At 45.4% G+C, this 24,709-nt stretch overlaps 1 protein-coding gene across 2 annotated transcripts in view; it reads left to right on the top strand.

Annotated features, from left to right (window-relative positions):
• Positions 1 to 20,584, top strand: part of UNK (unk zinc finger) — a 44,065-nt gene extending 23,481 nt beyond the window's left edge. The window contains exons 7-17 of one of the 2 annotated variants that reach the window (XM_086473441.1): positions 574 to 658; positions 2,545 to 2,687; positions 4,000 to 4,047; positions 4,951 to 5,151; positions 9,388 to 9,456; positions 10,130 to 10,304; positions 11,472 to 11,573; positions 13,078 to 13,266; positions 16,191 to 16,372; positions 16,914 to 17,171; positions 17,581 to 20,584. In XM_086473441.1, the coding sequence (XP_086329567.1) occupies positions 574 to 658; positions 2,545 to 2,687; positions 4,000 to 4,047; positions 4,951 to 5,151; positions 9,388 to 9,456; positions 10,130 to 10,304; positions 11,472 to 11,573; positions 13,078 to 13,266; positions 16,191 to 16,372; positions 16,914 to 17,171; positions 17,581 to 17,736 (1,608 nt within the window). In that variant the 3' untranslated portion in view covers positions 17,737 to 20,584. The remainder of the gene's footprint in view (positions 1 to 573; positions 659 to 2,544; positions 2,688 to 3,999; positions 4,048 to 4,950; positions 5,152 to 9,387; positions 9,457 to 10,129; positions 10,305 to 11,471; positions 11,574 to 13,077; positions 13,267 to 16,190; positions 16,373 to 16,913; positions 17,172 to 17,580) is intronic. The other variant, XM_086473442.1, reaches the window with a different exon arrangement.
• Positions 20,585 to 24,709: the final 4,125 nt, after the last annotated feature.

Below are 24,709 nucleotides of genomic sequence, written 5' to 3'. Positions count from 1 at the left end.
CAGTATCCTTACAGAAAGTGTAATTAAGACCTTGTCCTAGTCTGCTTCATGTTACAGTGTTGAAAAGCTTTGTCGGGCCTGTATCGGCAAAGTAACCATTGTCACCGCCTGTCAAACTGGGGGGAAGGGGAATAATCCATTTCCTACAATCATTGTCAACGGTTTGTTATTTTCCTTGCAAACACGTGGCTGTAGCTTTCTGTGCTGTCATCTGTCAGCTGTTTCCTACCTTGTACCATTTGTAATACCCATGGAGCTTCCAGTGAGACTGAGGGACTTTATGGGAAATGGTGACCTTTGGGTGAGCTGATGTGTGATGGGTTGATCTTTGGGTGAGCTCTAGCTGTGATGGGTGTATTTTGGTGTTTCCGTAACTATGGTGGGTTTTCCTTTCTTTGAAGCAAAGCACTGAAATGGTCACCCTGAGCTCTGCTGGCCTTTGTGCCTTTTACCTGTGTTCCTATCTTGCTGTCGAGTCTCTTCGTAGTACTTTTGTACCTGGGCTGCCGGTCACTGTTTTTTCCTGTTCATGTCTGGTTTTTTTTGTTTTTGTTTTTTTTTTCCCATCCTTAGATCTACAAATCCACCAAATGCAATGATATGCAGCAGTCTGGCAGCTGTCCCCGAGGACCCTTCTGTGCCTTTGCACATGTAGAACGTACGTGGGCTGCTTCTCTCGTCTTTCATGGATATTTGAGCTATGGAGAGCTTCTGGCCAAAGTAGATTGTTTAAAGTATAGGACCACTGAACTGGAGCTTCTGTGAAGGATTTTAAAAACCAAAGTTATTAACTTTGATAATTCCTATAAAACTGTGCTTGTGGGAGGTGCTGGCAGAGCTGAGGGCAGTAGGTAGTCTGTAGGACTCAGCCCTTGGCTCTCACTGCGCTGTCTCTCGAAGTATCTGTTCCCTCTCACTTGCTCAGTTCTCTGTATGTCAGTTTAGGAGGACGGAAGCAGAAAGCTGCTTCTCTTCTGTAGCTGGATGAACTGTACCTAGCTGAGTTATCAGGTGTTGCATTTTAAAAAACTGAGGATAAAATTGCTAATTACAGTTAATTTATTGATCTGTTTTAAAAAATAAATACTTATTACTATTTATGAAATTTTACTTAGTGCTTAAAGCTTCGAGTCAGGTTGGAGAAGAAAAATGTGCAGCTTTTTTGTCCACTTTTCCTCAAATCCTCTTTTCTGGATAGCTCCCTGGTCTGTAGGGCATTATTTCAATCCTCACTTTTATCATCTGTAAACTAGTGATGCTGTTTTGGTTGTGGGAGTTCTGTATTCAGGTGGGTACTAACGTTCCTAGATAAATGGTTAGCTCCTGGTCCTATGGCTCCTGCTGAGTTTCTGTGCTGCAGTCTCGCTGTTGAATTTGCAGCAATTAGAGGAGGTTACTCAGAAGTCAATAGATTGGCTCTGATACTGACTCACTACATGGCCTTGAGCAACTCTCTTTGTTATTTGATTATCCTTTGTAAATGGTGGAATTAGTAATTGCTGCCTTTGTCAAGGAATGCTGAAAGTAAATTCCCTACAGGTTATGCAGTTTCTTTTATAGGAAACCTTGTGGACAAGCAGTAATTATAGCTAGAGCTGTGGGCTATAATGGCCCAAAACAGTGCTGCAACTACACAGTCTGATCCAGCAAAAGCTTGAGAGAATGAAATCTTGATAAAGGAACAGTGTTGAGCAAACTCCCTTGTGTATAACATAGTATTTTTGTTTAGGAGATGCCTTATTCCTAACAAGATTACTGCACTTGATATTATACTACTTTAAAGCCAGAGTAACATTCTGTGGCACTCGGGTCCTTCCAACTTGGTTATTTCTTGTGCTGCCTTATGGAATTGTACCTTTTAGTCTTTTCTTAGCCAGGTGAACACGGAGGGCCTAATTCAATTAAAATAACACGTGTCCATTTATTATATCTGCTCTTAGCATGAGTTTTGCTGATTATTAGCAAGAAATGCATTGAAACCAGTGCTTTGAACTATTGTAATGCAGGCATCGTGTCGTTTACATAGTTTTTGTAAAGGTGCTGAGTTGTGTTAGTTGTAAAGACTACAAGTCTACAGCATCTCTACTTTACCTTCCAAGCCAATGACTTTCTTTTTGTGTATGCCTTACTATGTATGTTACTCTATTTTGGTAATGGTTTGTACTGAGCACAGATGGAAATTTATCTCCCTTAGCTAATTATAATGCACTCGTCGACTTTGTGCCTAGCAGTGAAGGAAGCTCTGCTTAGTTCAAGACAGCTGAATAACACACAATTCATGCAGGGAAGATAATTTTGGAGCAGCGTTAATGGACTAAAGAGCAGCACAGTGTACAAGTGATGACAGTAATAGTGTAAGGAATATTAGAGAAGTAGTAGCCATTTGCCAGATAAGGTTTCTCCTTGCTTCTATACTTATAAGTAGGTGCTTGTGGAATACTTTTTCTCTCAAGAATGTCTAAGTATTCTTGTTCCTAAATGTCTTGTGTTCCATTGCAGTTGTACAGCTTTGAGTAACATTCCATGTGCTTTTATTTCTTCCAGAGCCTGCACTCAATGAAGATTTACAACAATCCTCGGCTGTGTCGAGCCCGACACAGACAGGCCCTGTGATGTATATGCCATCAGCAGCTGGCGATTCTGTTCCGGTCAGCCCTTCCAGTCCACATGCCCCAGACCTTAGCAATGTATGTAGCACTGTCGGGAAGCCTTGTCCATGTTTTATAAATCTGGATTTCTCTGAGTCACTGTACTTCTTCCTCCCAAGAAGAGAAATCTTAAGTATCCAAAAGCCCAAAGAATATGGCGTTTTTCTTTTAGGTCTCAGCTGCACACTCTTTAGAGGGATCTGTTTGTTTGGAACATACAATTCAGTGGCTTTAGTATTGTCCTCTCGCCTATAAACTTTCTAAGCCTTCCTTTCTGTGCAGTTTGTTGATGTACTTTCAGGAAAGTGGAATACATCCGCACATGAAGTCCAACTCCTTCCTGTCTGGAGGTACATATTGGGCTTAGTTTCTAAGTACTCTAATTAAAGGCTGTGGGCCAATAACATCTAAAGTACATAACTACAATAGAGTTTGTTTACATATGTAATCTCAGAGGCTTAGCCCGTGCATATTGTGTGTTGCATTATAGGATATCTTTGATTCTCCCTCCCTCTCCTACTTCTGGAGATAGCTAAACTTTGGAATATGTTTAAGTAATGCCCCAGATTGTTGGTAGTACTTTATTTTAGTTGTACACACAAGGAGGGAGGTCTTTAAATGCTGAACAGACGCACACAGTCAGATAAGAAGCCCGTGAAATGCCAGACCACATTTTTGCTGAGACTTTTTTTGGTTGTTCGTTAAGTCTTTCCTGTTTGCACTACTGTTGATAAGGTATGTAACCTTTTCAAATGGTTGGTCGAGGTTTTGAGAAGGTAAAATGGCATGGGTTTAACTCCCTTGAAACTGGTCAGAATGAGGTGATCTCATTTAGGACCTCTGTTTTGTCTTATTCCACCTCTTTGAAAAGAGAAGCTGATAGTTTGATTTTATTAGTGCCAAAGCCAACCTAACAGTTCATAGTTCTCCTGAATTCGATTGCAGCTAGAATTCCAAGCAGATTTTCAAAAGTCTGGACAAAATATTTTCTCTCACTAAATAGCACTGTGGAAAGCAGTAAAAAACAAAGCCCCTTCGTCTTATGAATGTATCATCTAAATTATCTGAAAACTGCAGTGAAATTGAAGACACCTTCCACTTAATAGACCGTTTAGGTCTTTTCTATCTCAAGCTCTTAGTCTTTTAAACAGTCTTTCCTAATCCTTGGATATATGCCAAACGGCAACACATGTCTTGCTGTGACTTCATCACTCCACAGGGCATCTGCATGTAGCTTGCAAACAAATATGGCTTTGCTGGTGATCATTTTACATGATGAATTAATCAGAGAAAAAGGTCCCTCTAGCAGCCAGCCTCACGTGGCCTGTTCTGTTTTGTATTTGTACTGTAGGTGTGGAATAAATCAGGAACTCTGCCAACTAGCCCCACCTCCACCACAGTGAGTAGTATCTTTGCAACTGTAGGGAAGCGTGGACAGCAGAATGTCTGTATAAAAATAAAATCAAAACATTGTAGGATGCTCCTTCTTTCTAATGCCAGCCCAGACTGTGCCACATGTGAATCTGTGGTAGCAGTAGCTGTCTAAATGATGTCTGAAGCACAGTCGTGCTTGCCAGTGCAGGCAGATAATTTCTTGTCCCAGAGAAATGGGGTATCTGCATTGATCCAGGTAGGCGCTTTCTGTAAAACTCATCTTTAATGTCCTTTGCTGCTGTCTGTAGCTTCATCTACAGTGCAAAACTAGCCTTGTTGCATGTGATTGTGATCCCTGGTCTTAGACTAAAGAATGGAACTGTTGGAAATCCTTGGGTTTTTTAATGCAGCTGTTGATACTTGGCTTGTGCCTGCATTAAAACTTTCAGATTTCCAACTGGAAAGCAAAAGGTACAGTATTACACTTAGCTCAGGTATGCTTGGCTGTTCTGACGGCCATAGCACCTTTCCAGGTTTCACACTACTACTCAGAGTGCAGACAGGATCCACTGTAGCCTAAGGAAAGTGAAGAGAGTTTTGGTCAGGTTTGGAAACTTGATCAGCCACATCTGAGGCCTCAAAAAGAATAAATGTCGCTAGAGCTGTAGGTTGGTTTTTGTATGACTGCACTCCAGTACAAGGTAATGACAATAAAACCATAACTGTGGAACTGTATAAATCCAGTATCTACTGGAGCTTTTTCCTGGTTCTTAATTACTGTTTACTGAAAGCTTGTATGCTTGTGTTGACTGTCAGTGTAATCGATGCACAAACAGTGAAGTGAATGAGCTCTTCCGTGGGATGCCTCTCCTCTTCGAGTCGTGGCTACTGGCTGGCTGTGCTTCCTGACACTTGTTCCTTCTATTAGATTCTTTGTAGGAACAGCAGTCTCGGAAGCCCATCTAATATATGTGGGTCTCCTCCTGGTGCCATTGGAAAGCCACACAGCTTGGAGACCATTGGTTTTCCTCCAGACTCAGTAACAGCAGCCGGCAGCTACAAGAAAGCACCGGGGTTTGAGCGAGAAGATCAGGTCGGGGCCGAGTATTTGAAGAGTTTCAAATGCCAGGTTAGTAGGGAATATTGGCTGGAAGAGTTGGGGGGATGAGGAAGAATGAGAAATTGCCCAGTCTAGTTTGAATGTGTTTTCATTTTTTGAGGAGCAAAAATGAGAAAGCACCATTCTCATTAGCAGTTCTCAGATCTCTGCTGTTGCTTTCAGCCTCCCTTCCAGTCTCTTCCATCTCACATCTGTTCTTGTCTGCCTAGCGGCCATCACGCACTCAGTTTGTAGAAGTTGAGCTGCTGCTTGTTTTCCTAATCCCTCTCAACTTCTGTCCTGTGTTGACCCTGGGTAGCTTCCTACATATCACTTCTTGCTCTTTCTTTTTCCTTATTTAGGTCCTTGCCAAGAGTTGCTGTTTCTTTTGCTGTGTTGTCTCATGGAAGCTCATACTTCCTTCTCTGTTCTCACTCCGAACTCTTACCTTGATTTCTGTGACTTGGTTTGTCTTCTGTTTTCACCATTCATTTCTCCCGTGTATTAAAAATGTCATGTTAGTTGTCTCTTGCTTCTCTGGCTGTATCATTCTGATCCTTGACTCTTTCCTGTGGCTTCTGTATTAAATTTGAATTCCTCATTCTCATTTGAAGAAGCCTTTGGAATCTTACCCAACCCACATTTCCAATAACATTCCCTCTTACTCCTTTTGGATAGTCCAGTCTTGCCTCGCTGCTTCCTCAGTCTTCTCCTTCTCGGTGTCATGCCTTACTCAGACTGCTCCCTAAGCCTGGAACAGTATCTTCCATCTCTTCTGCCATATATGAGCTTTTCCACAATCAACTTCTTATTGTGAAATTCCTTTCTTGATGTTACAATTAGTAGTTTCTCTGCACCATCCCTTCCAAGTCAGCTGACTCCAACCCAGAGCTTGGGTCTCAGGTTTTTATTCCTCAGTGGGTTTGTAAATGTAATGGAACGACATCTTGATTTAGGGGAAGGAATAGCTGCTTTTATGAAGAGGTGCCTGCAAAAGTATTTCCTACAAGTTCTGCTTTAAAAAAGATATAAAAAGGAATAAAAATACCTGGTCTATGCTGTTTGAAACAGAGGTGATAAGAAGTGCTGCTTTCAACCTGGCTACACTTAAAATCTTGTCTGCAATATTAAAGAAGCTAGCCTTAATAAGCTTATTCTGCTGTGTTAGTATTGCATTGCTGTGAGGAAACAGTGGAAATATCCTGTCCAGACAAGACCTTGCATAAAGTAGTTGGATTTAGAAGCAGACTCTGTGGGTTTTGTTCTGTTTATTTTTACAACTTTGGAAAAATATGACCAAACATTGCAGTAGGACCAGACTTGAACACTGTTTAGTCCAATTAAAATGATTTTGTGACAAATACAGATTAAGCTAAATGAATGTACACTTTCTTTGCTTCCATTGTCTTGCTTAACATGGATGTGGCTTAGGAAATTGCAAATTGATGCAACACGTCTTTGGGGGTAAAGAGCAGACCGTGCTGTGATCCTGGCACTTCTTGCGGGCACAGCAGCTTGTAGCAGTTGTTTAGAAACAAAAGAAAAAAACATGTGCTCGTTCTCCATTGCCTCTGCTGCAAAGGAGGAGTGAACCCAAAGCCGAAGGACTGAGAGAACCCCGGTTTCCTGCCAGCAGAGGCAGAGTGCCAGGGAGGCCCTGCTTTGGAGAAAACAGGCAGCAAGCCTAAGCCAAAGAGAAAGGGGATGGAGCATGAATAGGACTTTTAAAAGAAGGGCCAGATGCTGACCATTTAGGCCTGAAGTCCAGGCTGTGCTACAAAGATATACTGTATTCATGTAGCTTCCTACTTATGTGGCTTTAGTTAAGCAAAAACCTGTGTTAAATGACTGGAATAAATAGCTATTAAGATATAGACAGAAGTAATCACAGTTGCCTTATGCTAGGCTTCTACAGACAAAATTAGGTGTCTCATAATTGTTCTGATTTAATTTTCTTTTAATCTGTAATTACTTACTCTTTAAAATACTCTGTAATTCCCTTTGGCTGCACTGGGCGCCAGAGGTTCTCCTGCACCCTGTAAATTAGACCAATAATTAGGCATTTAACTTTGTTCACTCATATTTGAAAACTTAAGAGACACTTTGGCTCAGCTCTGCAATAGGCTTGTCATTTTCCCTCTGTAGAATTAGTACAAATAGTTTCTGTCTTATTAGAATGAAAAATGCACCTTCTGTGTTAAAAGGTTCCACATAGTTTGTGGTAAGGCTGAGCCAGCAGTTAAAGCTAAAAATACTTTTCCTGAGTCCCAAAAGATTTAGCAAGCTGGAAAAATGCTGGCTGCACTGGAAGGGCTTGAGTGCCATGACCGGGAGGTGTTCCTAAGTCCTGAAGCACAGTGCAGTGGGTTTGTTCCATGCTGGTCAGAAAACATTCGTAATTTATGTGCCCTGTTTTCTTTCCTGGCTGCAACAGTGAGCTGGAGAAGTTCAGCCTGCCCTTTGAATTTCTGTCTTGATGTATGCCCTTTGTAACATTATTCAGAGCTAAGGGGCGCTGGCTTAGTGGTGACAGTCGTTTGCTCCATTTTTCACTGGTGTTACCTGAACTCAAGACAGTGGGAATTGGGACTAGCTTAGAAATGCGTTCACTTTTTCTCCTCCTTAAAGGAAAAAATCCTTCCGGTAAGACTTGAACTGCCCCAGAGCCAGCTAGCTGCTTTGGCAGAAAGCCTCGGGGGGGGGCATGGCTGCGTATGTGCCTTTGCTTCAGCTGCTGACGTCTGTTGATAGCGCATCTTGTGTTCAGATGAGTGTCGAGCAGGGTAGGGATGTGTGGGATAATCTAGCAGGCGTGTTATCAGACACAGGCAGATGCACTAACGTAACGCATCTGTTGCACACAAAGGAAAACGAGCCTGGTCGGTTCAGCGGTAGTTTTGCCGTATGTAAACGCGCTGTGTGGTGTTCAGGGAAGTGTGAGAGCGTGGTACCCACCGCAGAAGGATCTTTGCATCCCTATCTCAACTGCCTGTTTGCCAGGCTTTGGCCGCCCCATCTGCCCGTAGGCGTACAGCTGAGCAGAGAAAGTGATTTCATTAAGTAAAACCAAGGGATGCATTTTTTTCTGCTGCTCTTTCGCCTGTCTGGTTATGTCGTCCCTCTCCAGAAATCATTTTATCTTTTTTCATAAGGCTGGTTTAAGCCAAAAAGTCAAGGCATATCAGTTCGAGTCAGCGTGGCGTCTCATGCGCTGCTGTTGTCCATCGTGCCTGAGTCTCCCCTGTAGAGGTGGTGACCGCTGGAGTGGCGATAAAAACGATTGAGCTGACTTTATGCCTGGAATATGTCTCTGATTCAAGCCGGGGAGGGGGTTGGAGAGTGAGTAAATGAGCAGCCCTGACTCTCAGTCCTTCTTTGCTCCCGCTCTGTGCCTGGAGGGTGTGACTGATCTCCCTGTGCCTTATACATGGAGCTGCATGGGAGGAACAGAGCGAGGCCTGCAGAACAGACCCTTACACACCGACGAGCTCGTGAGGCCACTTCCTTCCCAGCTCTGGTGGTTGTCTCTGAGAACTGGCTGATGTTGTGAGGCAAGAGGGTTGATGTCCGTTAAGGGTATGGCACAGGAAGGTCCTTAAGCTGAACTTTTAGGCTGGATAGTGGAATTCTAAATGCGTGTTGGCATTCATGCAGTTTTGCAATTCCAGACAGCCTTGACCTCGCTTGTGTTTTGTAGCTTTGAGCTTTCTGCGTTAATGGATGGGGGAAGGTTGGTTTTTGTAAATCAGTTTTGATGATGTTGCTTTTAAAATTGGTTAGTTATCACTGTGTTTTACTTTGCAGTCCTAGCTGGGAGCTGGAAAAGTTTGAGGGAAGATGTAATCTACGTACTTTATTTTCCCAAAGCTGAAGAATGTTTACATAATTAAAAAATATGGTATGCCTCCCACCACTTCTGGCCCTTTTTTTAGATAGGGGCTGATGAGTTATTTATAGCAAGGCAAAATAATTCTTTTTTGGTTCTTAAGATGTCCTTTGTGCTAGCAGAGGACTTACAGCAGCATCGAAGGCAAATGTAATGGCGATAAGTCTTTGCAAAACTATCTTGGTATATAGAAACCAAATTACTTGGAGTGTTTTCAATTTGCTGTGCTTTCCCGCTCTCAGAATTCTCTAGTGCCCATAACAGGGTGTAAGAGAGGAGGGGACTGTGTTTCCCAAGGCCTCTCCGAAGCCAGCAATCAGACACTTTTAATTTTGCTGCTAATCTCTCTGCTTATCTCTTGTTCTGTTTCTTTACTGCAGCAAGCAAAAATGAAGTCCCACTCACTGGAACACAGGAGCCAGGACCAACCTTTGTTACAGCCCAAACAGGTACGGTACTGCTAGCAGGGCTCTGAACCTAGCTCGGTGCTCGCACCACCACAGACAAGGACATCACGAGAAAGCTCTGTGGATCCAGACAACTCTGCGGGGAGTAAATGGCAGTCCAGCCCCCATTAGAGGTGCTCAGCTTGAGGGGTTACTTTGCGAAGGTGGGATGATTTGCTGGAGGTGTGTGAATTCAGGATAGATTCATAGGCCTGGACCGTGCTGGAGAGAGTCTCCAAATTACAGAAAATTGAGCTGGAATGGATCTTTGGAGTCATCTGAGTTCAAGGATTCGGCAAAGAGAATTTAATATCAGGTTCTAAGTCGTGGGCTGAACTAAGTCCAAGTGAGTGATTGTGTGACCCATCTCTATGATTGCCTGCAACCTGTGGGTCACAGGAGTTAATTCTGGGGCAGCCTGAAGGATGTTTGTAATGCTGGGTGGGGGGACGGGGGACACGGACGGAACGGAGAACAGTCGGCAGAAATTAAAGAAAAGCTGTTAATCTCTCCCCCACCCCCAGCCCAGTAGTAGCACCAGCCATCTGTCAGGTTGGAAGCAGGCAGGAACAGGTTTGCTGCTTATCTTTGGCTCATTCCTGCGTGTTTCTGAAGGGATTCTTCTATAAAGATGTTTTATTTCCTACCTTTTTCCCTTTTAAAACTCTTGTTTCAGGACATACTGGGTATTCTCCCAGTGGGGAGCCCGCTGACATCCAGCATCTCCTCTAGTATCACCTCCAGTCTGGCAGCAACGCCACCGAGCCCTGCCGGCACCAGCAGCATACCAGGCATGAATGCCAATGCCCTTCCTTTCTACCCAACCAGTGACACCGTTGAGTCTGTCATAGGTAACTTTGCCTTTTTTACTTATGCTAATAGGGCTTCCTCAGACGTGGATCACCAGGTATGAGCGTTCGACTAGCATGGGTGTTCCAGTGAACTCCAGTTTTTCGTCTCTGTCAGTGTTGGCAGATTCCGAGGCTGTAAGCTTTTTCTGTGACTGTGACACATGTGATGTTTTCTGCAGGTCATTATGGATGAAATTCACCCACGGGACCAACAGAAGGCCTCTGAGCCGCTTACTCAGAATGTCAGATGGTGTAAAGGGCCTTAGTTTTAGGTTTGTCAAAGTGACGAAGAGGTCTTGGAGTAGGCAGGAAATCGCAGGGGCGTTTTCCACAGTTACAACCCTGACGTTCTAAATCACAGCTTCATAGCAAGGGCTACCACCAGGTAGATTGTAAGGACTTGCCCTTCACAGAGTGTAGGACAGAGGCCGTAAGAAAAAAATTGAACAGGAGAGTCCAGAGAGTAGAATCACTCCTCTTGGATAGGTACAGGTTTTTTTGGTCACCTGTTTTTTTTCTTGTTTTTTTCTTTTTTTTTTTTCTTTTTTTTAAATCTAATGTTTCTGAGGTGATCTCACTAATTTGTTAAAAATAATAATAGAAACGAGTGGGCATGTGTGGGATGGAATTATATTGATCACGATTAGTGATGAGGCATGTTCAAATAGATGTAACGTTTGCAGGCATTCATGAGCTTTCTTTATTTTACCCTATCTTTGAACCTCAGATGTTTTTCAAGTGTTGCCTTCTACTGGTATTTCATTTCCAAGTGGCTCTTCAGCAAAGTAGGGACAAAGCACAAGCCAGACCCAGACGTGTCATAAACCATTGTTACTGCATATTATGGACAGACTTGAAAGAGCAGTTTGGGGAAGGCTTATGGGAACTGCTGTTATTTCATCAGGTTTTTTTTTATCTTACTATAACATTTGTGAATACTTTGAGACAAAAAGAATTCGGATCAGGCGAAAGAACCTGAACTGAGAAGCTGCCCATGACACTTCTGCCAAACCGTTTAAGAACAGCGTTGCACAGGGTGGAGAGTAGGGCCGTGCAGACTGACAAATAGAGAGCGAAGGCTCCTCTGCATGTAGGCTCTTTGGGCCATCCTATCTCTTGGAAGTTGTTGGTCCTTTATAACATAATTGGTACCTCTGTGTCTGGCAGAGTCTGCCTTGGATGACCTGGACCTGAATGAATTCGGAGTGGCTGCCCTGGAGAAGACATTTGACAGCAGCACAGTGCCCCACACGAGTGGCATCATGATAGGTACATGAAAGCAACAGAGCTTTCTTTATCTTCTGCCAAGCAGTGTTGCCCAGTCACCTCAGTGGAGCCAGCCCAACAAAGCTCTAAAACCAGTCCCAAGATAACATTGGTTAAAACAGCAATTATAACCAACTCTGGCAACCGCTGAGCATCTTTGAAGCGAAAGCTTGCCCTTACTGACTAGCAGAGCTGAGTTCTTGCCATTGGGCCCAGGTGTCGTGGGGATGTTTCTTGAGACTGAATGGGACTTGCTTGATTTTTTTTTTTTTTATTTTTTTTTGGTTTGAAGTGTGCAAATAGACTCTAAAAGGCATCTGATACCTTTAAAAACAGGCCAAAGTATAACAATTTGCATCTTAAGCAGAAAACTCTCCCTAGCAGTAACGGGAAACTCACTGACCTGGTAATGCTATCCATCTGTCACAGAGTGTCATCATGGTCTGCTGATTTGATTCCTGTAACGTCTGTCTCATTTTAATATGTGGAGGTAGGCTAAGGCCTCTTCTACCTGTCTCTAATGAGTGTCCAGGGAAAAACGAAATGTCTCGTAGCTTTTTGGAAGTGGTTGTAGTTTCTGGGTACCCTTGCTGTGTAGGACAGGTTTTGAATGAGAGCTGACTTTGGTGGTCTGAAGGTTTCCAAGGGAACTACACTGCCTGGAGCTGTATTGAGGTAGGAAGGGACCTGTGGAAGGAAGCCTAAAGAATATCACTTCCACTTCCCTGCCGAAGAGAAGAGCCTGGTTGGAGAGTTTACTGTGTACGTCTGCTGGATAGCCCTGCTTCTGCTGCTGCCCATCTGCAGTGGCTTAGAGAGCCTCCACACTGCTTTTCCCTCGGTTCACATCAGGTCTGGGTGTTATCTGGTGATCTTCTAAGAATGGAGATCAGGAAAAAGTGGGGAGCAGGGCTGAGATCTCCCTCAGTCTGTGTGTGGCAGACAGAGTGACCTCTTGTGTCAGGGAAGCGTGGTTCCTTTGGAGGATGGGCTTTTGTTTCTTTGGGGTTTTTTATTACCAACAGATCTGGGCACTCAAGTATGTCTAAAATGAGTAAAGCAAGTCACTGATTTTTAGTGGCTAAGATCATGACCTGACCCAGCATGATAGTCTCCTCACTGCAGGTTGTTTGGAAGTATTAAAGGCAGGGGCACATGTTTTAGAAGTGAATTTTTCATTACAAAGTTTCGCCAGATACCAAATACATCTTCTCCAGACTGATAGGGACTGAACTCTGCTCAGAAAACCTTTTTTGCTTTGGTCGATGAAAGAGCAGTCCATTGAACTCTGGAGGGTTGTAACCTACGTGGTTCATGGGACGGCAGCTTCGGTGCTCCTCTTAAAGGCTGAGAGGGGAATGAAACACGATGAGAAGCAGAGGGAATCCCGAGGGGCTTAGGAAGGAGAGAGGGAAGCTAATGCCTTCTGCTCTGAACTCCTGCACTGTGCTCTGGCCCATACTTCATGGTCATACATAGCCATCCTCTCTGTGTGTTCTTTGTCCAGGTGGGAGTTTGCTGCAAAGTTCTGCTCCTGTAAATATCCCCGGGTCCCTTGGAAGCTCTGCCTCCTTTCACTCTGCCTCTCCTTCTCCACCGGTCAGCCTCTCATCGCATTTCCTCCATCAGCCCCAGGGACACTTAAGCCAATCAGAAAACACGTTCCTGGGGACATCAGCTTCTCATGGATCATTAGGTAAATGCACAGTGTGTGTGTCCCATGTACATGCCTGTCTGTGCCATGTAAGTATTTTTCTTTTAAGTTAGCTTTAATTTTAATGTGTTATTTCACTGCTGCCATTTGTATCTCTTCTTCCCGTTAGAACAGTGACAGTACTAGAAGCTGCTTTACCAAAAATCGGCCTTGTGAACAAGGGAGCAATTCCCTCCACTTCCCATGTTTCTAGGCTGAGAAAAAGGGACAGATCGCTTAAGTGGCTGGCTCTGATGATGCTTTTCAGGGAAAAGAGATCTGCCTTTTCCTGCCAACAATGCTGTGCTGAGACTTCACTTTACATAAAACTCAGAGCTGGGTCCTCAGCTTTGCTTAGTTAAGGTGGGGATTGCAGTTTGCCCTTGGAACTGCTTGTAGGTCAGGTTGGCTTCTGGGAGCTCTAGAGCAGGCTTGGGTCATTGTACGTTTTTCTCGTCTTTAACACTCTCCGTGCAGTTTTGCAGTATGGACTTTGCAAACAGTTAGTGTTCCAGCTTTGTCCCCTTTGCCCCTTTTTTTCTCTCCTTTTTTTTTTTTCCCCCTCCCCTCTTGAGGATCCGTTTCTTGTGTGAGGGACTATGAAGGGAAGAGAAACTAATTGCTTTGGAGCTTCAGCTGTATCGGGCAGAACTGGGAACTGAGGGGTCAAATCTGTTTTATTATCAAGACATGGGGTTACCTTGAGACATAAAACTGGGCTCAAGGCTACAGAGACACTGGCTCTGCTCATTTCTGTTAGTAACAGTAAATATTAGTTCTCTCTATTGATACTAGATGTAAATGCTGCTTCAAATTTGAGATACTCTTTCATATTCAGCTTAACCTAGTGAAATGATGACATGCTTTTGTAATCTATTTCTGCATGCACTTACCTGTGTAACTGCATCCCTTGTTTGTACAGGCCAAAACCGTGTTACCGTGCCTTGTAGTTGCTGTTGGTTTGGCTGTAACAGCTTTTACAATTGCCGTAATAAGAAAGGAGACATCGGAGGGCATCTCTGCTATTAATTAGTGTTGAGGCTGGCTGTTCATCCCAGTTTCAGTAAGAAAAGGAAAACTGGCTGATAAGGCCTGCTGCTAATTTCAGAAAAAAGTTATATTTGTCTTGACTATGTAGTTATACAAATAAAAACATGAAGAAATGCAGGAAATTCACAAACGCATTTAAATGCTTGATTTTTAAGAAAAAAGTTAGATATTTTCCTGTAATAAAACAAAAACTTTTTTGCTGAGGTTTTGACACGTTATTTAAGTAGTAACCTAGCAGTTGGCAGTCTGGAGTCTGTTCCATGTGGCTTGCTGAGTGCACGTAAGTTAGTGTGTAGTGTGTGTAATTATTAGTTACTTGTATTGCAATTGAGTTAAAAATACCTAGTCCTGGGCTAGTTCCTGCTGTGCTAGATGCAAAATGTGCAGAGAAGGCATTCCCGACCAAAGGACCTTGCTACTTCAAATGTGAAATGAGAACAGCAGGTGGAAGGAGGGAGTAATAAAAGAAGTGATGAGATAAGCTTGGTCAGCGTTATGGCAGAATTTGTGGCTTGCCAGCATCCTGCTTAGTGCTAGATGCCCTTTCAAGAAAACTGGAGCTTTAAAAACAAAGTGTGAGTTGAGGTTCCATTAAAACTTCTTGCTGTCAGCCAAGCATGCTTCAGAGCATCCGAAATAGATCTGTGGTAAGTGGCCTGAACCAGCAAAGAGCCCTTGCTGCTCTGCTGAATGACTTGTTAATGCACCTAAGCCCTCAGTGAAGACAAATTACTATTTTTCAGCTGGTTTTTTGTGACTGTTTGTGTCTTGGCTGGCACTAAATGGGAAGTAAGTGGTGTGGGGTTAGCCCTCGCTGAGAGGCCATTGGCCTCAGGGCTTGCTTGCAAACACAGTCAGTTCAGCTGCTGTAAGATCAGAATTACCAAATGCAACTAGATTTAGGAATGTCCACACCCGGTGGTGAGCACCACTAAAGGAAAATGACTGCTACAGCAAACTGGTGCACATCTGGGTGCTTAAGAGTGCACGTCACTCAGTAGCTCTCTCTTGATACGAGCTTTTCTTAATTGTTCCACCTGAGAGTAAAGTGTGGACACTTATTTTAAGTAAAAATATTTGTTACTGAAAGAGTACAAACCCCGGAGTCTGTGAAAAATAGCCCGTTTTGTTTACAACTGGTTTTCTGCTGCTTTGTCTCCTAAGCCTTGAATTTCTTCCTGAACATAAAAATTATTTGAATAAGCTAAAATAGGGAAGTGGTTAGTTAGTCCTCTCCGGTGCCAATCACTAGCTTTATGCTAGAACTCTGCAGGGGCTGAAGCTGATGTATGTGCTATCACCTCCACTTGTTTATAAACGGGGTTTTCCAGTTAGTGCTGTTTCTTGCGTAGGCAAACAGTAATGACATTGGTGCATTTTAGTCTCAAGGTTTGGGAAGTGAGACTGGTTTTCCCAAGCGCCAAGCTGAGGAGAGAAAAGCAGGAGTTTTCTTAAGGTATAGTGTGGGAGAAAGCGCCATCTGGGTTGGCGGTGTGAACCGGTCTGTTCACCAGCGCTGATCGCTGTGCTGCACAAACAAGGGGGAAGTCAGTGAGCAGTTCAGAGGTTCTCAGGTGAGAAGGGGGATTCAAACTGGTAGTCAGCTCTGCTCTAAAATCGATGCTTCTAAAGACAGCCTGGTTCAAAAGTTGTCTCCACTCAGTTTCTTGGATCCTCCCTGTATCATTAAAGATGAGGCCTAATGGTGTGAAACTTCCCCTACAAAGTCCCTCTGTGATGGACTCTTGGGAATTCTTAAGATGATCATCTTTTTCCTATGTGCACATTTTTGAATCCTGGATTTCACAGGGGTAGGGAGGAAATGGGGAAATTTCCAGCACCTGTGACATAACCCTCTCTATTTCCCTGTGAAACAGGTTTAAATGGGATGAACAGCAGCATATGGGAACACTTTGCTTCGGGGAGTTTTTCGCCCAGTACCTCACCTGCATTTCTGTCAGGTCCAGGTGCTGCGGAGCTGGCACGGCTAAGACAAGAACTGGATGAAGCCAACGGCACAATAAAGCAGTGGGAAGAGTCTTGGAAACAAGCCAAACAGGTACTTGAGCAACTCCTGGGAGGAGGGATTTAGGGAGTGTAGAGCAGTAGGAGGGTGTCAGCCTTTAATGAGAAGCTTTCCAGACACTGAGGTGATGGGAAGAGCTGTAGGTTTTACAAATAGATTCTCGTAAGCGTTCTTATTTTGTTGTCTGCCTTGGAAAGAGGGACTGAGTCGCTGTGCCTGATGTGTTCGGATGCTGGAAGTGCAAGGCCAGGTGTCACAACAGATGCACTGAAGTGCTCGACAGTCTCTTGGACGTGCCAAGTGACTGAGATCCATGACAGTTTGCTGGTGTGCAGAGTTCATCCCCTTAACGGTGCGAGCCAAACACATAGAACCACAGCCCGAGCAGATGGGGTATCTGGAATGAGCAGTGCTTTGAAGCAAAGCCCCAAGGATGTTTCAGAGTTTGGGCCCAGGGCCGATTGGACAGAGCACACGTGAGGAGTGTGTGGAGATGGATGGTTTTGTCTGGGGTTCTCTCTAGGAGGCCGAGTTTTCAGACTGCTTCTTTCACCCTCTTTGTTGGAACCTGTAGGCTTGTGACGCTTGGAAAAAGGAGGCAGAGGAAGCAAACGATCGCGCCAACACAGCTAACATGGAATGTGAACTGGCCCGGGAGCAGAGGGAAGCCTTGGAGCTGCAAGTGAAGAAACTGCAGGAGGAGCTGGAGAGGATCCACACAGGCCAGGACCCTCAGTTTCTGCGCTCCTTCTCTGACCTGGAAACGCTCTCGCTCTCTTCGCTTTACACCCTTCAGAAACAGCTACGGGCAAACCTGGAGAAAGTCGATAAGGTGAGTGCCAGGGATTTGCATGGCAGGGCTTTGCTCTCTGCTCCTACAGATGGCAGCTTTTTTACCTTTTCCTTAATACAGCCAGAAATCATAAGCCTATCAAAGCAGTTCCGTGTGGATGTAGCCAAAGTGCGTTTTAGCCAGCTTACAGGAAATACCTGCCTCTTCTTTGTGCCTAAAGTACAGAGTTTAAGTCACTCAAAGCTCTCTGCTGATCCTAAAGGTCCTAAAAGACATCCATCGTCCGGGGCTGCTTTGCTTTTGCCTCAGAAAGTGAGCGGTCGGACGGCTGCAGCCCTTCCCTGCCGCCGCCTCGCTGTTCCCCACGCTGCGTAGCACAGGGTGGGAGCCCTTTTGCTTTGTGACTTTGATGCTTATGTTTTGCCCTGTCCCCCCCCCTCTCTTGCAGGCGGTATTTCAGATGCAGTCGGTGAAATGCCTTAAGTGTCAGGAGGAGAACCGGGTGGTGTTACCGTGCCAACACGCAGTGCTGTGTGAAACGTGCGCCGAGGAGGGCGAGTGCCCCATCTGCCATCCCAACAGGCCCCACTCTCTCCAGTCGTGACCTTCCAAGGACACTTGTTCTAATCATATCGTATAGAACTTTTTAACTTTATACATACGTACATATATATGTATGTGTATATATATATATGTATATATGTGTGTGTATGTGCATGTTTGTGTATGTATATATATGCACACACAGGCACATACACACATAAAACAAAAATTAGTTGCAGAGCACTTTTTAATATTTTACATCCCGTATCTAAACTGCCCCTCACCCGTGCCCCACTAATTCTAACTCTTGAGGAACTTTGAGAGCTGTTTTTAATACAGATCAAAGGGCCATTTGCAAAGAGTGTGTGTTTCTCCTCTTTTCTATTTAGGTGATAACAAATTTTTGACTATTTCCAGAAGGATTTAGAGTGGGCAAGAGGGGCTTCCATGTGCTTTCCAGAGGAAGAGTTGAGATCACAGGGAGGATCGAAGTGGATTGAAATGACTTGGTCACGTCTTCGGTCTCCCTGCTCTTTCACTGACCCAGCTTGGTTAAAGCCGTCCTCCCTGATGGAAGCTCTGCTGGGTGCCTGCCTGGCAGGCCTCACGTTGCCGATCTCTGAATGTGCAGGAACTTTGTCTGTCATTTAATCAGCAAAGTTCGCTTTTTAAATTTTTTTTACACTCTTTGTATATTTGTATGAAAAGAGGAAAAGAGGGAAAGAAAAAAAAAAAAGTACCGGACCTAGAGCAAGCCAAGCCCCAAAATTCAGTGACTATAGTGTTCATTGCTGATACAGCGAACATGTTCCAGGTCTGAGCAGCCTTACAAGTATTGCCCTTGTGTCAGCTCAAGCCCTTTATGAAAGAAATATGGATGCAGAGGTTAGTTCTCTCCAGGCACCCCTTTGTCTGGTGGCTGTCTGGAGACTTTTTACTGTTTCAGACCAGTTTAATTTTGTTTTAACCACAGGGACCTGATTCATAGTCACTGCAGAAATGCGTGAAACCATTCCAGGTATTTTGAGGACACTTTTGTTGAACAGAGTCGGTGTCACCTTTGTCAGCACCTCAAGGGTGGTTTGTGGACTGCTGGGTCCAGAAGCCTCACGCCTAGAGATCCTGTATGCCTGTGGTGACAGAGAAAGTCCAGCGTGACAGAAATGCCACCAGCTTAGACCTGTCCAGTAGCTGAGCCTTCCTGTGACTTCCTTGACAAGTGTGTCCATTGGGTTTTGTACATCAGGTGGATTGCAGTAACCTGCTGGGATCTCAACCAAAAGGCCACTCAGTTGACTAAACGTTTTTATTTTGCACAGGGATGCTGCCTGTGCTACCCCTCCCTGACCTGGAAAAGCACTGGAACCTCCAGCAGCCCACTGTTGTAGGAAAACTGAATTTTTACCGGAGCCTCTCAGAAAGCTTCATATTTAATGCAAAGACATAATTAGGTTTGCTTCCGTAATTCCACCTTTCCTTTACATGGAAGGGGTTAATATGCATTCCCAGATGATCTCTTAAGTGCAGCTCTGTGTAGTTCTTTTTTATGTTTTTCCCATTAACTTGTTTTTGGGTTTTTTGGTAAAAATGCTTTTTTTTTTTTTTCCATGTGTATTTTATTGTAACTAGCATCAGGTTTTTTTTAAATTTTTTTTTTATGGAGAGACACTGTTGAGTGACTAGTGTGGCTATGTTGTTTGGTTATAGCCTTTGAATGTCTGTGCCATGGGGCAGCACATCTGCCTTGGTCTGATCTTAAGGAGAGACCTTTTATTAAAATACATGAACGTTTCTTTTTTAGGAAAAAAAAAAAAAAAAGAAAAAAGTGGGAGGAGGAGGAAAATGCCCAATTAAGATAAAAATTTACTAAAAAATTTTTGTAACTAACTTAAATCATAGGAAATAAAGTCTTGAATCAGGTCTTTAATATTTATAAGAACCAGAGCTGATCAGCCGGTTTTGGCTGTGGGTTTGTAACACTGACTTTTTATGAGCGTGGTGGTTTGTCTGCTCTCCTGCCCCCCTGGGGGACGGTTCAGGGTGATGCTGCCTTGGGCCAACCCTCTTTTCTTCAGACCTGGCCGGCTGCGGCTGCGTGACTGCATCTGATGCCCGCAGGGGCTCTTCGCTTTGTCCCTTCTCTTCAGATGAAACTTGTCCGCTGGTGACAGCTCTGGCTGTCTCACTGGGGTTCCAGTCACCGTGTCACGCAGGGCTGTTGGGGCAAGGGCGAAGAGATGTTTGCTCCCAGTTTCCCTGGGGCCACATTGCTTAGGCAGGGGGGTACAAGGAAAATTCCAGGCCAGAGAAAGCCTGTTTTTCCCTTTTGAGTAAAACAGTTTCTCTGTTTTATAACTTATACTGAAGGACCAAAGAATTCAAAACTTCACCTATTTGTGGCCCTTAAATTTTAACTTTCCATTGCCACACTGCACTCATGGCAGAACAGCCTGAAGGAATTAGCACTAGCCCCTTCCCTTGCCCCTGTCCCAGCGTATCTCAGCACTCTCTTTGCACAAGCACATAGACTGTTTCTCGCTTTCCTCTGGTTCTTTAAGAAACACTTATTAAATTTAGGTTTCTATGAATTTGTTTGCTGCTTTAAAAAAAAGAAATATATCTGAAATGTGAATTACTTTCTTAAGTATCAGATGGAAGAGAGAACTTCATCTTTCTGTATTTTGTGAATATTTTGGGGGGCCACTTGTCTGACAATTTTATAACCGAGTGAGGTGAGAGCAGGGGCAAAGGGCAGCGTTTCTGACCCACTCCAGCAGTTGTTCCTGCCTGCCCCGGGCGGGAAGGATGAACCGTAATCGCAGCACTGCGTTAAAGGCTTAAGAGTCTGTGGTCAGCTTCTGTACGGTGTAAAAAGAGTCTTGTTGAAATAAATCTGGTGCTAATAAGTACAGCCCCTGTGATGTACTGTCAGGCTTCCTTCTGAAGCAGGAACTCCCTTTTACAGGACACGCAGTAACACATCAGAACTAAAGGGGCTTTTTTTTTGGCCGAGTCGCGCTTCAAAACGAAGTTTTGGTCCACAAAGCTTCTTGACGAGCAGCCCAGCTGGCTGAACAGCCGTGAACACGCCTGGGTCCTGCCTCTTCACACCAGACTCCTTCTTGGATAGTGACATTTTCCTCCCCGCAGTTTTGGGGAGCTTTGGAAGTGTTGGCCTGGGTGCCCGAGTGTGCGGGTCGGACACTTCTGAGCGAAGAGCTGGGGGAGGGGAGTCTTAATCGTGGTTTGAAACCACGGTATCTTAAAGGTCAATAAACTTTTACATTATTATGGAAAAAACAATATAGAAGCAGAGGGCTTAAGACAACACTCTCCTGGGTAGGTAGATATCAAAAAGCAAGGCTAGAGCTGTAGACGATAGCCAGGAGCTGAAGAATTTTGGCATCGCTTTGGGCTAGCAGGACCACTTTTAGATCGTCTCTGGCCTTAGATGGTGTAGCCACATGCCAACAGTGGCGAAGACTCAGTGGTGCGGGAGGGACTGGGGGAAAGTCTCAGAGGTGGAGCACAGCGTTTTCCTTAAGCCGCTTCCCCCCCCTCGAAGGGGGTCACTGCAGCCGATCCCCCGCCGAAGGGTTTTATACTTCCCGTACATCTCCGAAGCTGAACCTGAGCCACTTGCAAGGCTTGTGCAGCTGAGACAATGAAGAAAGTCCTTCCCCTGTGAGGAAGCCCGTAACGCTGAATGGACTCGGTAATTCATTGCTGTTCCACCAGCCTCCGAACCTCCTCTGTTTCTCCTTTTCCCCCATCTGAGAAGGAAGAATATTACCAGTGTTTTCCTCCAGAATTATAATAATCCTTGGAGTGATGGCCAACAGCAAAATAGATGTTACTGATGTAAAACCTAGTATTTTAAAGGTGAAGTATTCCTGCAAACTAGTGACTGCAGCGGAGAGATTTCCGGGGCTTCCCCGCTCCGTAGCTTCCAATGTTAAAACAAAATAAATACAGTATACGTTTAAAAAAAAAATAATAATAATACACACTGCAGTATTTCTGGTGGCAATTCTTGACCAGTCTCTTCCCCGCTTTCCCCAGGAGGAAGGGCACTGGGCAGAAGCGCCCCTAGTCTGTGTAGAAGTTGGCAGAATGGTGATCGGTGGTGTGTAAAACGTGTTGTTGATTCCATGTATAGAACTGTGATTTCAGCTGTCGTTCTCTCGTACTCTGTAAATATGTGTTTTGGCTGTCGGAAACCTGGTTTAGACTCTTTTCTTGGCAGAGTGAATTTGCATGTGGGGCTGGAAAGAACTCAATCTGTGTCACAGTTTCCAAGGGCAGGATGGATTTTTTTTTTTTTTTTTTTAGAGGACAATAAATTTTTATTTTTTTGCTAAGAAAAAAAAAATATCTAATAAAGCAGTGTGTGCGTGTGTGTGCGCGCATGCGTGCCCGGGTGTATGTGCAACTCTGCGCCCTGCTCTGGGGCTTGGGGAGGGGTGGAGAACGCTGCGCCGTGAAGCCCTCCAAAGAACAGATCAAGTTCATCTCCGGGGCCAGTTGTGCCTTCTCCCTTTCGCACAGTCAAGAATAATTCCTTCCCGAGCTCCCTTCTGGATAAAGCCCCCTTTTCAGGAGGGTTGCCCATCACCTTTATGACTGAGGTGCAATGGGAGAGTCGATGTGGTGTGGTTAGGTGGGGCGGGGGCTCCTTTGGAAATGGTAAAACCGCGGAGCAAAGAGCGTTTTGTCACCCGGATTCTTGGTCTGGACAAGGATTGATCTCTCTTAAGTGTCTCCCACAAGAGCCAGGCTGGGTAGAGGTGAGCTCTGCCTGCCCTGTGTGCCTGTGCAGCTGGGGAGGACACGAACATTTAAATTGTTAGTACTTAGTTTCATGCATTGGCACCCATTGGCCTTACATATGGATCCAAGAACTACCTTTTATTTTTGGCCTAATTAATGCTTCAGAGATGCATCAAGCACTTACCCTTAGGCCAATCACGACGATAATCTGAGTCACCCAATTTAGATTATTAGTAATGCAATGAATTTGGTAGCTTTAAGTGCCTGCCCCCCTTCCCTCCTGTGTTGCAGCACTCTGCCTGCGCTGGGACTCTTCACCAGCATGAAGATGATGAGGATGGGGATTTCTTCCTCAGCCTTGCATTTGTCAGGAGCTAGTTTTGTGTGCTTCAAGCCATAGTTTTTAGTGCTTAGGCTATTCTCCTGGTCCACAGGGTTAGTTACACTCTGATCGTTTAAGGTTTATTAGTCCTCCTCTGTAAAGGATTTCTTTTGGGGTGGAAAAGACCCGCGCAATTGCCGTGAGCTGAGCAAAAATTAAGCTAAAACACCTTGGATAATGAAGCGCCAACAGCCTCAAAGCAGAGGTTAGCCCCTGCCACCGGCTCACTGGGACGTGCTGTCTGTTGCAGCGAGGACAGCCTGGGTGATGGTCAGCCCAGAGCACAGCAATTTTTAAACGTACAACTAAAAATAAGCTAAACCCGTGTTCAAACCTGCAGCCCCACAGAGCTAAGCCTCGCCATAAAGCACGGGGCAGGTCGCTAGCGGGTGCCCACACCAAACTGGCTGCGGCGTGCAGGCGTGGGGTTTCCTCCCTCCGGGAGCAGTAGCAGCCGCAGAGCTGGACGGATGCCCTGGGACAGCATCTCCTCCGCAAGCAGGGACTGTTCTCCCGGATATTTCTCTGCAGAGCTACGAGAGGGGACTGAAATGAGTGCTCAAAGCCAGCAAATGGCTTCCTTGTGAGCGAGCAGCGCCTTAATCCCTCCTGCTGTGGGTTTGATTGAGCCTGACCATGTCACACAGATACCAAAGGAGCTTTCCCCCCTCCAGCTCCCCACCCCCTCATCGAGGGCTTGACCTGAATTGTGACCTGAATTGACCCGGCAGTTGCCCAGCCCACCGAGAAAGCAGCTGGTGCTCAGGCACCCAGGAGAGTGATCCTTTTAATTCCCTGGGACGTGGCAGCTCCCAGGGACCCACTGCAGCTCAAATACAGCCACCCCCTTGCAGCGTTGGGGCAGCGGGAGCTCCAGATTTATAATTAGTAATAATTACAGCTGAAACATGCTCCCAAAAAACCCAAGGAAATAGTTAGCCACCACCTCCCCTGCTGGGTATTTTTGCACTTACACGTGGGTCACCCCACACGCGATGCACCCTGCGGAGATGCCCACTGCTGGGTGTTGTAGCCAGAGGGACCCAGGTCCCTGGCAGAGGTTGGGGGCAACACTGGGGACCCCCCCTGCTGTGTCTGGGCTCTCGGCAGCCCAAAGTGCTGCGTGGTTTGGCTGACGGGGCTGCGATGCGCTTCATTGCTGCCCAGGCTCCAGCCAGCTCCCAGGCTCCTTCAGCTCCAGCAGGCACCCCGAGGTCGGTAGGATCGGTGGTAAAATACAAAAACACACACAAAAGCTGTGCACATTTTTAAAAAGAAGGGGGGGGAAAAAAAAAAACCACAAACAAAAAAACCAAAACCCAAACCCAAACCATGAAGCCTGACTGGCTGCACAGGGAGGTGCCAGGCTGGGCAGGGATGGCTCCTGCTCCCATCCCCTCTTGCCCAGCACCGTGCAGCCCCGAGGACACACATCTCTGCCTGGGGCCCTTTTTTCATCACCAAACCACCAGGCACTGCCCATCCTAAAAGCCTTTTGCCGTGTCTGAGCCAGACCGGGGCCTTACATGTGTTTTGGGCTTTTCACAGGCCAAAACCCAGCTCTGGCGGCTCCATCGCAGGTTGACGGGCACCGGCCGTGCTGCGTGCTCAGCCCTGCTGCCTCCAGCACCACTGGGCAGCACCAGCTTCCCCAGCCTTTTGATTTGTACCTCGGTGTAGGTGATAGTTTGCAACGGCCTATAACTCAAAACATCGCTACTTGATTCCGATCCAGCATGGCCAAGCCCTCACCAAAGCCTCTGCTGCCTGCAGGGTCCAGCCAACGCTGGGAGGGGAGGAAAAGGCATCTGCTGGTGCCAGCCACCGAGCTGGTCCCTGGGCAAGGGATCCAGCTGCCTCCCAGTGCCAGTGCAGCTCCTTG

The sequence above is a fragment of the Leptosomus discolor genome, chromosome 15, assembly GCF_034619465.1.
Source record: "Leptosomus discolor isolate bLepDis1 chromosome 15, bLepDis1.hap2, whole genome shotgun sequence".
NCBI classification, from domain to species: Eukaryota; Metazoa; Chordata; class Aves; order Leptosomiformes; family Leptosomidae; genus Leptosomus; species Leptosomus discolor.
The sequence above is the reverse complement of the archived record's forward strand: the minus strand, read 5'-3'. Positions and strand labels throughout refer to the sequence as shown.